The 17,788-nt window shown below is 43.7% G+C and overlaps 1 protein-coding gene across 2 annotated transcripts in view; it reads right to left on the reverse strand.

Annotated features, from left to right (window-relative positions):
• RUFY3 (RUN and FYVE domain containing 3) overlaps positions 1-17,788 on the reverse strand; it is a gene marked incomplete at its 3' end in the record, with an annotated part of 34,798 nt that overhangs the window by 6,472 nt on the left and 10,538 nt on the right. Inside the window, exons 2-7 of one of the 2 annotated variants that reach the window (XM_081999043.1) lie at positions 14,606-14,659; positions 5,736-5,909; positions 4,266-4,383; positions 2,458-2,559; positions 1,297-1,420; positions 565-626 (exon numbers count right to left, since the gene is read on the reverse strand). In XM_081999043.1, the coding sequence (XP_081855169.1) occupies positions 565-626; positions 1,297-1,420; positions 2,458-2,559; positions 4,266-4,383; positions 5,736-5,909; positions 14,606-14,659 (634 nt within the window). The remainder of the gene's footprint in view (positions 1-564; positions 627-1,296; positions 1,421-2,457; positions 2,560-4,265; positions 4,384-5,735; positions 5,910-14,605; positions 14,660-17,788) is intronic. The other variant, XM_081999044.1, reaches the window with a different exon arrangement.

Here is a 17,788-nt window from a genome sequence, read left to right on the forward strand (position 1 = left end):
TGGCAGGGCTTTCTTAGAAGGAAGAAGTACTACTCTTGAAGAGCCTCAGAAAACCGCAACACCCGATCCGTGTGCCAGCGTGCCCACAATGCGTTTTTCCACTGCTTGCTCTGAACGTTGCACAGCTCTGTGCATGCTGGCACGAGTACTTTAGGCTATTATTACAGTTACCATCTTTTCCAGTTGGAGACATTTTTTTTTCTAAGGGTGTTATGGTGCGAAAAATCAACTACTTTCCTGCTAGCCGTACAACTGGTGAAGGCTACTAAGCTGCTTACCAACAAGGCTTTAAAGAACAGCAGACATAAGACCGCAGAGGGTCCCTTGTAAAATATTTTTATCTTCAATGGCCAGTTAAGGAAGAACGCACAGAATTTCTGTGAAACTTTCCTTTGTCCATGCCCCCTCCCAATATTTCCAGTATCTTATTTATACATTACGGTTTATCGTACAAGAGCAATTCAGTCTAAGTGGCTTTTTCATTAAAAATTGATCAGCTTGCAGGGCAACCCAGAATACTTGAATACAAGTGATAGGAAGCAGGAGAACTGTGCGTGTACCTACCCTTCGCTGCCTTTCGTGCTGTTCCCATCTTTCAAATACATTGAGAAATCAATAACTCCAACCTAGAAAAGAAAAATCTGCATTTTCCTTTGAACACTTTTCCCAAGACTAAACACCGTCAATAGTTGTGAAAGGTTGGAGTCATTCAGTTAGAACACCAGTACATATTGTATTAGAGCAAGGATCCATTATACCAGTAATCTACCCATGAAAACGTGGCCTATTCCAAGCAAAAACATAGTAGGATAAGCCACAAGTTGGCAAGCAAGTCTTAGGACATAAGGAGAAACCATTACCATCCCCGTACCTGTGATAGATACGCTGCTTATGCAAGCCGGAACATAAGCGCACACAGGCTCGTTTTCTTTTGTTTAACAGCTACAATGATCTCATCACACAGCGTGAGTCAATTAACAGTTCTGTCCACTTCTCCCCTCACTTTGGCTAAGTCCTTCCCTGTTTTCGCCTCCTTTTTCATTTACTACATTTCAAGTCCAGTGACCTGCACGCAAACCCATAGCAAAGCGCAGCAGCGAAGAGAAAACCAAAATCCTGAGTCTCTGATCTCAGCGCCACCAGCAAACCAAAGACCCCAATCACCATAACAAGCTTATATTAGTCTTCTATTACGTATAGTAACCAACTCTTATCTCAGTTGATGCAAGTCCTCTACAATGGAAAGTACTTCCAATTTTAAGGAGCAGAAAAGAACATTAACTGAACACCCAGTACCTGTGAGTCCAGGTCTTCTCCTTTCATGCAGAAGTTGGCATCGATGACATTCAAACCTACTAGGAGGCCAGCAATGATCGCACCTTCTTCTTCCATCATCAGTGCATTAGGCTCATAAAATTCACTGCAGGATACACGGCAAGAGAAGACAAGTGTTGCATCTTTAAAAATCAACTAAAACTATGTCAACTGCCACGGGATCCCTGCGATTTCAAAGGACAATATCACACAAGCGCAGCCTTAACAACAACCCAGGCAGCGGCACATAGTCCACACGGACACGTACTTCCACGTACTATCAACGCACTCCTGCTCTCTCCTGGCACAGTAAGTCTTCAGGCGAGGCAAAGACCCAGTAAGTAGGAGACCTGGGGCCTCACTGTTGAAAGGTGACGGAAAGTAAGCACAATTCTTGAGTAACGGTACAGCACGCTTAAGGTTTAAGAGTGGGGCTTTATATCAGAGGTTTTTTTTTTTTTAAGTAGCATACGTCTACTACTACATAATACTACTACTGACTACATGGCGTTATTAACACAGGCCGCCGCCGCCGCCACATTTTCCAGCGGACAACACCAAGTTCCCCTTTCTAGCCCCAAGTCAGTTATGGATTTACATGGACAGCCAATGGAAACCTACTTGTTTGAGTAAAGAAACACCAACACATTTATTAAATCCTACCGCTTTACACAGATGTAGTAGTTCACATCGGTGGCCTTTCAATTAGATGACAAAATTATTACTGTTTTATGAGCAGGAAGAAGAGATACAGAGAAGTGAAATGACTTGTTCCAAGTCAGACGTTAACAAAGCGACAAGGTGAGAAATAAATCCAGGGCCAAGATTTTGCAGAGACAGAATGCTGTATCCCCTCTGTCCAACTATTTCACCCAATTCATCTCTTCGGAACCAAAATCTGTGTTGATTCTAATGGATATTTGAGACGAAGCTGAGAAATAACAGCTTCTGAATTCAGAAAGAATACTAAGCATTTTTAATGATGCTTAGTATTTAATTCCTTCCTCAGAGGAAGCTCTGCATTTCACAAATATTACCATTTGTCAAAAAAAGTACATGCATACTTTACCATTCGGGTGTAAAAGATCTTAGCAGAGAACAGAAGCGAACCTAACCTCATCCGAGAGCGAGCTCAGCGCTCACCTGAGAAGATCCTTTCTGTTAATCAAGGCCTTCATGTATTCTGACAGTTTCTTCTGCATTAGAGCCAGGCGAAGCCAAGCTCTTCCTCTGCCCACAGGTGTCCTACAAAGGCCGGAAACAAAACAGTTAGGGATGTCCTGCAATGCACTTTCACAAACAGTGCTAATAATCCCATTCCATCTAAAGTTTCTGCATCTCAAAGACAGAGCTGGCACCGACAAAAACATTGAAATACAAGGTATGTACATGCAAATAGCTACGGGTAGGTTTATCTAAGCAATCGCTGCTTCTCTCATCGCTAATTTTGTATTTGTTGTTATACTAAAAAAGTATTTCCCTGACTTTAACCCTGGTGGATGCTACTACGTAGACAGAGATCAGCTGCTTCGACACATCACTTTCTAATTCAAGATCAGTTTTGCGTAAGGCAAGCACCGCTCCTTCAGGTAGGTGTTCAGTTGGCTGAGAATCCACAAAGACAACTGAAAACACAGATTCAGTACCGTTCTCTTCAACTATTTTGCTCGTCAACGCACCCACAGGATGCAACGGGTTACGGTCACAGTCCTTCCCCCTCAGTTTCTCCTGTCAATCGGAAGCACACAGCTTGAAAAATACGGTAACCGATAACGCTGCATCAAGAGCTCTGGCTCACCTCCCCTGGCATGCTGGCCAGGAGCCAGCACCAGACGCTCCAAAGGAAGGTGCAAAGCCCCCGCGCTGAGCCGTACTGCGATTACAATGAAATTTCTTTTCCGTCTCCAGCAGTCAGTCAGCTGCCTTATACCAAACAGCACGTGGGGCACTTTATCTCCTAACCTTCACCGGTATAAGCAGCAATTGCCCATGAAATTGACCTCACTAATACGTGCCACGACATTTCCCAAGGGTTAGTATCAGTGCAAGGTTTAGAAATGGATTCTAAAACTGTTCTTTATTTCAATTTCTGTAACCTTTCAATATTATTTTACAGCAGGAAAAGGTAACAGGAGATCTGGCACAACGCTGTTGGCACTCCACGCTGGTCCTGTGAGCTCTTCCAGAAGGAGTCCTGCACAGACCTCCAGTAAAAGCGCTTGTCCATATGTATCACTAAATACTAACCCAAAAGAAGCTGCTGTTGAATCTGTTCATCTCCTCTTTCAGCAACGAAGATTTAATCCTTAGTCCTGCTGCTCATACAAAAGCTTCCTTAGATCTTTTTTCTACTCCCCAGCCTGAAAGCCTCTTACAGTTTCTTTTTAGCATGGAATAGGCAAACTTCAACGTGATGTCTGAAATGACTACAAAATTTTGTGAACGCAATATATACTTAAAGTGGTTTTTTCCCCTCTCCTCTTTAACATAAGCTAGTATCTTCTCCAGCTTCTTGACTGAGCTTCCCTTCTACAAAAACTTGACAAGTTTACCTTAATTTATTTAAAAGAAAAATACCTCTGCCCATCAACCTCAAATCTATTTAACCTGGCATCACCTTCCTTCCCATTCCCTTCCTCTTCAGTCTGACTTCAGAAATAGTCAGAAAAGGTTTTTCCTGTTCCTGAGACACATCGTCACTCGTTTAGTGCTAGCAATAAATGCATTATTGCCCATCAGACCCCATGCACTTAACACAGAAAGAAAGAATATATGCTATCCTCTCCTTCTGCAGCTCCTTGATTAAGAATAAAAGAGAGTAATGATCCATTTTTATCAGCAGAAGGTGGCAGATGTATTGCTGAAGGTCGCGTTTGCCCTTCCTTCTCTTCTTCAGGATCCTTCTTACAATAAAAACATTATGTGCTTGTGCAGTGAAAGACTGTACTTACTTCAGCCCTGGGAGATCCTTAACGCTTGCTGTAATTTCTGCAGCTTCAGGAACAAGCTTTTCTACTAGTTCTAGAGGTCCCCAAAAGGACTTATTTTGCCCAAGAAAAGTCTTTTTGGCTAGAAAAGAAAGAGAGATAAAATGAGCCCGTTAGGCCTGTGCTGACTAAACACATTCTCAAACATGGTCAGAAGCGAACAAACAGTACACAAAAATAGTCAGATTTTTCTGGGGCTGCGGCTGGGCACGTACAAAAGATGACTCTTTATGCCCGAGTGTGGCAATTACTGGTATCATTCAGATAAGGCAACGGGAGCTCGAGATGGATGCCAGAAAATATTCCATGCATCCCCACTATGCCAAAGCAACAGTATCTGGTGACAACCAGCAACTTAGATTCACTGCCAGAGGTCAAAACTTCTACCAGGATGCTGTCACTGTTCCTAAGTTACAGCTGATGTGTGCACAGTAGTTTTCTCTCACTGACCATCACATTACAAGGAAAAGGACCACACCACTTAGAACCTGCTCCTTCTCCACAGCCTCCTGGGGCTTCTCTGTGCATCCTTTCCTCCTTCAGGAAAGCTTTCTAGTGACCTCCAGGTACTAAAGCTGGAAATTCATTTTCCTCTTCCATAGTTCTTACTGATACTTCACAGCAGCAGTGAGAAGATCGAGAACTCGCTTACCTTCAACCTTATGGCCAGCAGTAGGGACACTGGCAAATAGATAAACATAGAAGCTGAAGAATACGAACCCTTCTCCCCTGCATAACGTTACCCTCATCAGCACAGGCATCCCTTCTTCTGCGCCTCAGGCTGACCACCGGTACTAAAGAAGCACCGCAGGACATACATACGGGTGCTGAAAGGGCATTTAATATCCTCTGCTTTTCATGTTAAGCTGCTATCACACAGGCGCAGCACATCAATTAAAGTATTCTGGTACTTGACAATTTTAGTTGTGATTCCACATTATTAGACGGTTAAATACATGCTCTGCTTGCTATCGTAGAAAGCATCTTACAAGACCATAGCTGCACAAAGCCAAAATCCTCAGTTTTGACAGAACTGTTGAGAAAGGACCTCCGTGTTGCAGTTCCTCTTCCAGCAAGAGGACCGTTGTGTCCCCAAAGCACAAGGGAGTGCAGAAGAAAAAAAAGGGAGTCATGAGCTTGCTGAAAAGCTAATTTTACCATTGATCACTTAGTTATACTCGAGTCATCTGAAAAGCTGTTTTAAAAACAGCAAGCACCTGCAACAACTCTGAACTTTTCCCTGGCAGTGTGATACCTTCAGCAGAAGTTTTTCCCTTCCTGTGGCCTGGCAAGTCAACTGTGATCGCAGGAGTGACCCTGCCCGGCCTCTCTCTAGTCTACTGTAGAGTACAAACCCAGATTTTTGAAACGAGATCGCTCTTTCTCGCTCCCACGCTATGACGAACAGCTACGACTCCTGTCGAGCAAGGTCACCTTTCAAGCCATGTTTAAGGCAATGTTCCATCACAACGAAGAACTGCTGAAGAGGTGCATAGTCAGAGTCCAGCGTCCTGCCCAGATTAAGCGCCGATTCAATCAACCCCTTGATACTCAGTTTCGCCATGTTCATCAGGTTCATGCGTTCATTAGCCATGAGATAATTAGGATCTACAACAAAAGGAAGAAAAATACTGTTGAGTAACAAAAGCTATTTCTAATACAATAAGATATCCCATTTCTCTCTCTTTTTGTTCCTCAGCTTTAAGGACATTTTTAGGGGCAGTGGCAGTTTCACGCGAGGCACTCTCTTCAGGCCTTTTGTTGAGAAAAATCAAAATTAATGACCATTTTATAGCCAAAGCCACAACGACATGGGTATGGGCGACAGAGCACATTAAGGGTGCCTCAATACTTCAAATAACTACAGAAGCTTTACATTTTCAAGAAAATGAAGTTTGATGACAGCTGTTAATATTGTGCTTTACCTCTTGCCAACACGATACCAAATGTTACGGCCGTCACTTGTTCCAACTCAACTCCCCAGCAACTATAAACTGCTAAGAATTCTCCACTTGTGATTTGCTCCCCCATCTAAAGACAACCATGAATTCACTCACGCTTAATCCAGCAACATGCGTGTCTATCCAGTCTCGCATCTTCTCTTTTTTTTTTTTTTTGATTTAACATGGAGCCAATTCCCACCAATCTCTCTTCATTTTATCAACGCTACTGTTTTTTACCACTGACAATAAGTGGCCGATCTTCACGGCTCCTCTGACAGCTCGCCCTAAGTCCCGACACGCACAGATCTTCCAAGACTATATATTCTTCCCCTACCATAATATAAATATTCAGACCTTTATACATGCTAGTTGCTTCTCACTGCAAGAAACAAATACAGGCATCCATTTTCCAAACTACACCCTGCCTGCAGGCCTCCTGCTCCCTGACCTGTATAATGTGCCCAAGCCAACACCCATCCTTTCACAGAGCACCTCTCTTCCCAATCACCATCAGGGCATTTCCAACACCTCAAGAAACAAACTCATTTACAACAGTACTGTCCCGTAACTGGAGTGACTTGTCCTACGTCCACAACAAATAAAGTGTGCTTACGCTTTAGGCCTGGAGACAGGCAGCAGTAGAAAAAAATTCTGGCTACTAGAAGGATGTTGCATCAGTTACACGTTTTCTGTTTGTATCTGTTCCACTGGCAATCTCTCACCCAATTTTTGAGCAGGAGTTCTTTGGCGCAAGCGGTTTCATCCCTGTAAGGCACGTTTATTCTAGGGCTGCTATAAACAGCCATGGACCCTTGAACCAATTTGCCACCTTCGCAGGTGACTTTACTACGCCTAGCAGCAGAAACGGGACCAGAGGACATCCAAGACTACGTATCTAAGCACGGAGTACACCTTTTATCTGCTGTACTGACAAAGCATGCTTGCATCTAGCAAACAAGTAAAGCAAGTGAGTATCGGAGACTGAAAACTTTCAGTTAGAACAAAAGGAGATATATTTCTATTTAAAACACAAAGGAACACGTAGCTAAGTTGGAGGAAAAGCCATAAAAATATCTAGAAATCTAAGCGGCGGAAGAACGGCTGTTCCTGCCTGCTCTGTGGAGTACCACCACCCGGACCCACCCAGCGACGCTCGTGGCGGTGTTCTCAAGCTCTTTTTGACTGTTCAGAGGCTCCGTCTCTTCAACGTACGGACAGCTGAGACAGGTTCCTATGTCTCTGCTTAAAACACCTGTCATGGTCGAGGAGGAGGGGAAGATGCAACCCTCATCCTCAGGGGATACAGTCCCTAAGTGAAGTCTTGTAGAAGTTTGGGGTTATATTCAACAGCTTTGCCACCGAGTAAACACCAAATCTCTACTAGGCAGGTGGACTTGAGCTGTCTGGATTGTTAACAGTTCTCAGCCTCTTGCCAACACAACTGTGAAGAACGATTTCTTGCAATTTAAAATGCAGCAACTTTGCCAAAAGAGGCCAAGGGGTACATTCTTCTGAGACCACTGCAGTCTCCTATAGGACTTGTCCTGATGATGCAAGTCATCACCCTGCTTCATCACAACGCTGATACTGACAAGTGCGGTTTGCTCAAATACAAACTCCTTTCCAACCTAGTGATTCTGTGATTCCTTGTCTTCTCAAATGTACTGCCTCTGCAATGAGGCGTCTTGTCAGTACCCACCAGCCCAAGAGAGAGCAAGGAGCAAAGCTGAATAGAACTACAGAATCATGAAGAAAATACTTGGTATCTCCTGTACGTTGAGAAGCACTGTAGGCCCAGCAGCCTGCACCCAACAGGACTAATATTTGATTTCCATAACCTACGGCTGAATCCAGAACAGGCAAGAGGAGGAGCAACTGCTGGCGTACAACTGAGACTCCTTAGGCCAGACAGAAGGGGACGCTGAAAGGCACCGCCGGGCTGGGAGACGAAAAGCAACTACTGAAGCGGAGACACAAACATCCTCAATCAAAGAACCTGAAAAATTACAAAAGGGAATCAAAAGCGAGCACGTGTGAAACCTGGGAACAAAGGCAGATTTGCTGTACCTGCCTCTGCAGCACGCCATGGTCAGGTTCCCACGGCTCCAAGGCTAGCGGGCACCCAGGCCAGTGAGGTCTCCTTACTGCTGCTTACTTCTGGGTGGCCCGTCTGCCAGAGGACAGGCTGTTTTTACGGGGGATGCTGCTGCTGACTCAAAGAAATAGTCAGACCTAGCACCGCGGCGACAGCGCTAACAATACTCGAGTACACGTCATTAAAGCTGAGGGCTGTGAAAAAACCCACAGTATAGGGAGAGCAATGGGTCAGGGCAGCTGCCACCATTCAAACCCGATACCACGGCTGCATGTGCTTAGCCTCTCCAAAAGCAGGTGAGGACAAGGCCTCTCTTTTCCCCTTTCTTCTCCTCTAAGTTTCCCTGGAACCACCCTGGCAGGTACCGCACCGAGCGGCTCAAGGAGAGAAGACGTCTGATGGAGAAGGGGAGCGAGCGGACGGCGCTAAGCAATGCCAGCTGGGATTGCCATCAGTTGACGGCCGCGAGTCTGGCTGCACTCCAGGCCACATCTGCTGCCATGGACAAACGCCTTCTCGTTCAGGGAAGTGGCAAACAAGTCCAGCTGTTCCTGCGACTCCACCCAACCTTCTCCTGATGAGGGACAAAGCCATGAAAATCCCCTCTGAGTTTTGGTTTACTAACTGCAAGCTCTTCAAGCGCTGCTTGTCTTGGCTCACGCCTTATAAAAAGGCTGAGATTAGGCACTCTCAATTTATTTTCGTAGTTCAGAAAACTTCAAAGTACTCATTTAGGAATGCAATTCTCATGGCAGCGTTGGGATGGAGCAAGATTTAATTTAGCGGGTGATTTTTATTGCCTTTGCAGAACTACTACTATTTTAAGCCAACAGATTTGGCACGCACTTCGAGCGGATCACCCATTTCGCGATTTACAATCCATTTTATGATTTGCAATGTAGCTAACAGGCACCATTACTAGGAACGCAGACGCAAGAAAAAAAAAAGTCAGACCTGGTATTACACACCATTGCAAAAACTAATTTTTGTACCTGGAATTCAAAACCACTGCCGTATCTTTTCTTCAGTGTAGTTATACATAAAACTAACGACCACCACCTCCGACAGCATCCGTCACAGTTGCCCTGCAGGAGTACACGAACATCACTACAGCATTTGCCTCTACCGCAGACAACTACCGTCACAAAAATCGCGCTTCGCTTCGATACCGCCATTCAAAAACCGCTCTGAACAAGCTCATCTGGTAAAAAGCCATCAACCCGCTCCCTCAATACTGCTGGGAGCACAACCCCACCTGCAGCATACCCGCCCTTCTGACCAAAACAGATAAACCAGCAGAAATCTCTACTAGGTTTGAATTACCTGAGGCAATTTTTACACGTACCCTCAAAAGAGTATGATGCTGCGGTAAGAGAAACAAATGGACCTTTTTTTTTTTCTCCCCCCCCAATTTAAATACATTTTGAAGTCTGGGTTGAAGAGGATTATTTGCCTGGCCAGGCTTTGAGGACACACACCCGTGCATACGCACACTGCGCATCCTGATCTCAGTACTGAGATCAGACCCTTTAGAGAAGCCGAGTGTTTGCCTCCTGAACATACCTAGAAGTTCTGAGACTTAACCAAAACCTTGTTAATAATCACAGCTTCTTCTCCCCTGTCAGGGCAATAGCCAGATACAGGACGACGGAGAGACATCCTCTCCTCTCCAAACAGGACGTTGCCCCAGCGGCCAAGGTCCCGCGGCAGCACGCCCCGAGCAGCAAAGCACTGCCGCAGCACAGCGCGGTCCTGGCCCGCGGCCGAGCGGCTCCTTGAGCCCGTCGGTAGCAAGGCGGGCATCCGAAGTGGCCCCGCGCAGGTGGCAAATCAATTGCTAACGCCAAATTAAATAAACCGAACAAGACGACGACACGGAAAACGTTCCTTTGGTTGCGGTTATCAGCTGGTTTGAATTACGCTAGAGTGCAAGGACACTTCTCGGAATTAGGGTCCTACTCCATTATACGCTCGCAGGAAACCACACGCATTTCTTAAGAGTATTGAGAGCTGCTGCCACAGTCAGACCTTTACTGAGGTCAAGGGTATGCTTTTTGAGGCAAGGCACGTGGTTTTCCACGCGTCTGAGCAGTCTGTGACCGCTGTGTGTCAACTGGGGTCAATATTACCCTAATTAAAAAAACACAAACAAACAAGACTAATAGAGGGGTGCATGAAACATGTTCAAGACCGCTAGATCCTTTCAACACTTTTAAGAGCTAATTAACACCTGAGCTGAGGAAAGCACTGGAGAAAGAAGAAAAAGCAGGGCTATGCTTTTATTTAACACTAAAATGTGCAGTCACAGCCTAAAGAACTGAAAAATGTTTTCATCACATGAACTAATGAAAGGTTTCTGCTTCATTAGTCTGTTGTGAACGGTGCTCTGCATATGCAGCTCATCCAAGATTCTCATCTTGCAAACCGATTAACTGTTACATAGCATGAAATGGGATAAAATCCCCAAGAATTATTAAGAAAATTAAATCCTAAGTAATTTATACCATTGTTTTATGTTCTGCAACATATACACCTTTAAAATGGAGTCTTAAGAGAGCTGGGTAAGCAAGCAAATATGACTTTTACACAATAAGACTATCCGGCTGGCTTTAAGCCTACCCAGACGCTTTCTGCTTTGGCAAGCCTGACCCTCAATGTGCAACTGAGATTCTCAGTTTGAGTCAGTATCTTGTCCAACTTTCTCCTTCTGCCTCTAATTGCAAAAACTCTACCCGTGTTATACTATACGTGCCACGCCGTAAACATTAAAAGGTAAAATCTTGGCCCTTCAACTTTGCCTTCCCATGTGGTTTGGATTTCAGTTGAGGTCATGTAGGTTCTACAGAATAGACGTGTTGTCTATCCAGCCACCTTGCACATGGGATTTAAGTGGTCATGACTGAGCTGGGCTTGCATCCTGCTAGAATGACAGGGTAAAACAATCCGACTGTTTTCTTCAGACACTGAACTACCATGTTTCTCAAGAGGTAAAACCATGCCACAATCATTCACACGCTAACAGCACGAAAAGCAAAGGGTTCCTTCGAAGCTCCCATGAAGAGGTTTTCAAAAGCATCCAAGAACCTCAGCAATCCTGTCATTTGTTTAAAAGGTAAAAGAGGTACCTAAAAGTCAAAGAAAAAGTCAATGCAATACTGAATCTCAAAGGCTTAAGCGGCAACTGTGGTCTAAGTACTTCTCGCCCGGTGACAATATATTTTATCGCTCCTCATATTGAATTACTCTAAAAGAATGAAGAAGAAACTAAAATAAAACTAGAACTCTGATCAAATGCAGGGAGTCACGAAACACCGTAGATGTGAACAAATCTGCTCAAAGTGATGCCAATTAATTAGTATTTCAGCAAGGTTGTCCGTGTAGCGAAGCCATCGTAAATCAGCAATACAAACTTAGAGCAATCTGAAATTTAGAAAGGCTGCTTCTGTGTATGGAAGAGAAATGGCATCTCGCAAACAGTTCATACTGTACTCAGGTTAATTGAGATACGTTAATGGTGAAACACTTGGTTTCAAAACAAACCAGCCAGCTACCTACAGTACACTGAGTTTCGGTTAAGCAAATTCACATTAGGGAAGACGTTAGTTCCAGCTGCTCAGTCTATGAAATCATGAACGTATGTTTAATTTCAAATAGATGTGGAAAGCAAATCCCTAGATAAATTAAAGACTTCCATCATTTAAACTGGAGTTCAACATCATTATGCATTTTTTTTAGCCGCTTCTACTTCCTGACGTTCCCTTACATTCAAATGCCTCATATGCCTTCCAGCCACGCAAGCCCCTGACTACCATCCCAAGGAGGAGGTGGGTACACATTTTGCATGTCATGCAAAAACCCTCTTAAAGTCAAGCAATGATGAAAATTAAAAGGTCATGACTATTCATAAGTGAAAAGCAGGAGCATGTCTGTTTCTACAGAAATATCTTTTACTCTATTTTTTTGCTTCTACAGTCAAAATTCAACCTCTCAGAGGGACTGTGGATAAACAGGCAAGCAGCTGGACTAACGCCACGTTACAAAAACAAAATGGGATTTCCTAAGAGAAGAAAGATTTTGACAAAGAGTTTAAAAGGTGGCTTCATTTGTTCTTGCTATTATGTCCTTCACGCTGACTTTTGAGGAGGAAGGCACACTCCCCGCCATCAAGCATCCATCAGTCTCTGATGCATCACCGAGGAGGACAGTTTCCCCATGCACATCAGGCACATAGGGGCTTTGAAAAAAGCAGAACGGAGTGGTGGTCATGGGAAACAAAAATACAAGCGCAAACAAAGACGACACACATTTCCAATGTATCCTAGCCTCAAAAAGTAAACGCAAAAAATATGTACAAAGCTTTATGGGAAAAGAAAAAAGCGTCACCCCCTTTTTCCCCCCAGAAAGACTATCGTGGATATGCCCTCGGCGGGAGCTGCTGGCGAAGCAGAATTACCTGTTGTGCCAGGAGAGAGAACGTCTCCCGGGGCTGATGAGAAGCTCGTGGGGTTTACGAGGCCAGCGGGCAGAAGCCCAAGCACGTAACCAAGCGCAACAGTTAAGAAAGGCACCATCCACTGAAGATGACCAGCAAGAGAGCCATGTAGTTAATGCACCAAAAGTAATTTTTGTCCACAGTACACCCTCTTCAAAAAGATTTATACCATCTGAGTCTCCAAATATAAAGAAAAATAAATTTTCCTAGGTCATGGTTGATTTAGCTCTTTTCTTCTGCCAGAAACAACTATTTGCACTGGAAGGTTTTTCCTGAGTTGCCAGTCTAGCGGCCTTACTTCACCATCCTTAACTATCAGTTATTATTCCAGTACAAGTCACAACTACATATTTTAAGACAGATGTATCCTTCACAGTATTGCTCACACTTCACCCTCTATTTATAACCCTGAGTCCATAACATAAACGCGCTTCGCTTAATTCTACCGTTTTGCTTTACCAAGTTCCACGTTTAAATTGCTTATGTGTGCTATGAAGAAACAAAGGCACCTTTGGTTTAACACCCTGCCGGTGAGAATTAGACCAAAACCGAATAAAACCCCGGTAAGGAAACAGCCACCGTCGGATCTGCAATCCGCAACACCTTCAAAACAGTCAATGCACAAATTGGCAAAAAGAGCTGGAACGTATCTGCTGACCTTACTCTTCTGGGACTATCAGTGTGAGAATAACAGGACTTGCGCTCTGAAGTCTTCTAGACACCCAAACCCCTAGCTTTAGCTTCTCATTTGAGATTGCCGTTTTAAGAGTTTGGCCCGTATAGATAAATACCCCTCACCATCCTTCTACAGTGAAAACTACATTCTTCCTAAAAAGGAGCATTTAAACTTCTCAGCCACAAAAGGAAAAGCCCCTTATTACTCCCTTGCCTCCAAAAGGTGCATTAGCCCTTCGCACGGCAAACGCTTGCATCCCAATGGTGAACAGTTACATTTTGTCATCAAACTACAAATTTACTTCAGTGCATGCTGAATTAGAGATTCAACTATTTCACGCTTGCACCATTTTTAAGAATCAAGTAATAAGCACTAAAAAAAAGTCTTTTAGTACTTCACAGGGTTTAATAAAAATTTGCAATACAAGTTTTAGAGTCACTTTTGCACAGTCTCGAGTTGATAAATAGAAATAATTCAGAAAACCTGATGCTTCGGGGTGATTTCTGAAATATTTTTTTAAATTTAGCTTCCATATATTGCTGCTACTGTTTAATTTGTGTTTAGATCAGGCTCAGGAAAAGAACTGCCTCAGAAAGCATTTAATGTAAATTATCTAGCTGCTTGTTGATTCACTTTGTCTACCTCCACTTGATGTCGAAATACCCAAGAATTATTGAAACACTTATTAAGCACCACTGTATGCACGTATTGTCAAAAAAACAGAGGTAAGAAAGAATTTAGAAACTAAAACTGATCACATGGACCCCATGAAGGGGCTGATAAAATTTAGCAGAGAAGCCTTCACAATATCCATTTCAAATTTAAATTAATGCAATCGCAAGAGCAATACATCCACGTGAGTGATCAAAGACATTTTCTTTAACACGCTAACAGCAGAAACCAAACATCCAAACAGAGTGCAACTCGTACAGCTTGTTCTGGCTGCCAACCCGGTTCAACCAGACAAGCACGTTCAGAACCCCACGGCCATCCGGCACTGGAAAGGAAAACTGGATTTTGCACTCAGGTTCCGAATAAGCAGGCAAAAGCCAATCATTAGTGGAAATAATAGCTGAAAGATGTTGGTGTGGCACGCACCTTCAGTATCATCACGCAATTGCTCCACCACATCTGTCAAATCCTCCCAAGAGTCTTTGCAAACAGCAAAAAGAAAGGAAAAGAAAGAAAATGTCATGCAAGCCATGATCGAAAGGAAAGATTCAAAATCAACGTTTAAAAAAGGATAACTGAAAGGGAGATTTGCGTAATACAAGACTTAATTCATAGCGGCAAGAGATTTGCAAGTCAAAAGGGTTTATTAGTCTCCACAAAGCAATACAGCAAAGCATTTTTTTACTTAAGAGTCAAATTAAGGCAGGTTTCAGTAAAGCTTTAGAAGCTTCGTTTCTTCCCGCATTAAGACAAGCAACGTTTTGGTAAAGCACATCCTAAAAAGAAAAGCAAGAAGAGCATTATTTTGTTTGTCAGATCAAAGCACTAAACTTTTGATATTTATGCAGTGTCAGCATTTGCTTCAATTTCCTCCTACCCAGCCCCAAGAAGAACCCCCCCACCAGGGACACACAGCCACACATGAAAAGCAAGCACGTTTCAGGAAAAGGACATAGTGAGGACATTTTAAGTAAGGTTAAACAGAGCTTTAACTCCATTACAACCGTCACTCCAAGTGAAAAATCTTGCAGAGGTGATCCAACCGAGCCTGGACGCGGGTCACAGGTTTTACGTCGTCGTTCAGATGATGATTCGCTAAGGCCTCCATCAGGAAAACACCTCTAAGTCCTTGCCGGGAGCCTGCAGGCGGCTGGCAGGCACGGGGAGGAGGCAGGTATCCTGGGAGAGGAGCAGGCAGGACAAGGAAAACTTGTTTCCTAATTCCCAGGTTTCAAACCCAGAAAACAAAGCCAGACGAAGGCCTGGAAGGTGGGAACCCTGCGGGATTGTCAGCTCCCTACTTACGTGCTCGCTCCCCCCAGCGCTCATTTGCCATCGGTTGAACGTCAGAAGCACAAGAAAGGCTCTATGCCCCTTTACCGGCCAACCGTGCCGCAGTCCTGAGCAAAGTACACACGCCACTAGGACCTCCTCCCTCCCACGGAAAAGCTACGGCCAGCCTCCTCGTGCTTGCAGGAGCCAGCGTCGGCTAGCAAACAGCAAATTCACAGGCACTGCATTTAAAGCAAAAAAAAAAAAAAGTCTAAATATCAGTACAACTAATAAGTCAACTGATCCCCTGTCTCTGATGCTTTCCTGAATTCTACTGCACTCCTACCTCGGAGTGCTACAATGGGTCACTTTTAAGGCTTCCCTCCTTTTGTGGGTTTTTTTTTGTTTGTTTGCTTGGTTTTTTTTTAGGACTTAAAACACAGATGTTAGCATGATTGAGAAACTCAGTATTCACAGAAAATGCTTTGCATAACAAAATTACATCAACAAGCTAATAGAGTTTGTGTTTACTAGCTGTGTTTCTAGCATTTCTGAAAATGAATCAGATGAGAACCTAGCTGCCCATGCAGCTCTTTCTTTAACTCCAGTTTCCATCACATGCAAGGGTCCGAACCAGATCCCGACCACCCCAGGAGCCCTACCTGCATACTGAGACTGAAGCCAGCCACCATCACGGTCTGTTACCTAATACCGACGGTTTGGGGTTTTTTTCCTTAATCTAAAGTGTAAACGGTGAAGAACATCTCATAACCGAAACAAGATTTACCATTAGCTTCGTAACGGGGACAGAGAAAAGTGCCAGGCTTCACTTGATCTTTTCATGTGATCTTTCTCACTTGGACTTTGCACTTCAAACTCCTCCCTACACGCACCACGTAGCCTCCAGTTATTTAACCTCTAAGCCTCTTTGCTCAGCTCCATATCCAAAAAACACCCAAGACCTCCAACCTACTACGACAGCCGTTAACAACAGGTAGCGAGGCTTAAACGCAGAAGAACGGGTTTTGCTTTCTCATCACATCTCACCGCTCATCACGAGATATTTTGTTTTATTTTATTTTTTAAATCAACATAGGAAATCGCTTAACTGTATTAGGTCAGCACAGCCCAAGCAGCCCCATACCCCACCTCAGAGAACATCAGGGCTACGTTTCACAGAAAGGTGCAGCAGACCTCACGTGACCGTGCTGGCTACATCTGGACAATTGCTACCCACTTCACAGTAAAGGATTAAGGGTGTTTTCTTTTTAAACACTTAGCAAATGATTCATGTAAAACTAACAAACAAATGTCCAGCGGAGTCACTAATATTTTTTTCTATTATATCCCTACAGACAATAATCCTATCCTCTCTCTAACAAGAAAAGCTTGCAAGCATGGCATGAGTTTATGTTGGCACAAAGGCACTATGGGATTTGGACACATTTGGAAGCAAAAGCACACATTACATGAGCAATTTCTTTCATATTTTCATTCACTTCCTCATGCACCTAACCGTGGTTTGCATACATTGAATTTCTTCTCCATTGTGCAGTCTCCCCAACTTGTCTGGAACTTCCATCCAACAACAGCCGGGGAAAAAAAGGCTTAAGACATACACACACAAAAGAAAAGTCCCCAAACAAACAAACAAACAAATCACAAACCCCTGCAACTTGATAGTTTCCATGCTCCTTATCATTGTACATCTAAGACAAACTCAGTAATTTTTATTATTATGGAATTTTAAAAGCTTGTAACGGATGCGTACCAAGTTTAGAAAACAAGATGACCTACACTTCAGCCTTCATAAAACGATTGCCTCATTCCAACTAGATTCTCTGGAAGATCGATATTATGGAATTGTACATCCCACTGGAATAAATACACAAGCAAGTTCTTCACAAAGTGTCAGGAGTCCTTATTATCACTAACATATTACGCATGAAAATCCCATCATTATTTTAACAATGACATTTTTACAAGTTACTCTCTTCTCTGCTTCGCTGACCCAGCAGCGGTATTCCCAGCTGGTTTAACAGTCCCGGAGCAGCACGGGACTCAATTTGGGCTGAATTACCCCAATTAGCACTGGGCCAAGAAACCCCTCACAGCCACAGCCAAGCGACTTTGGCTGCCATGGAGCAGCGCAAGTTCAGGCTCTCTTACTACCAACCACAAAGTCTTTCAAATCCCATGTCAAATAAGGTTTACCAAGACGTTTTATCCACCACAAACAGAACCGTCTTAATGAGCAGGGATATTAACACATATGAAGCAGCAGCTCCTCCGGGTTATAACTTTGTTCCCGCTAATAAGAATACTTAAAAAGAGATG

The sequence above is a fragment of the Phaethon aethereus genome (assembly GCF_964289735.1).
Source record: "Phaethon aethereus genome assembly, chromosome: 4".
Classification (NCBI taxonomy): Eukaryota; Metazoa; Chordata; class Aves; order Phaethontiformes; family Phaethontidae; genus Phaethon; species Phaethon aethereus.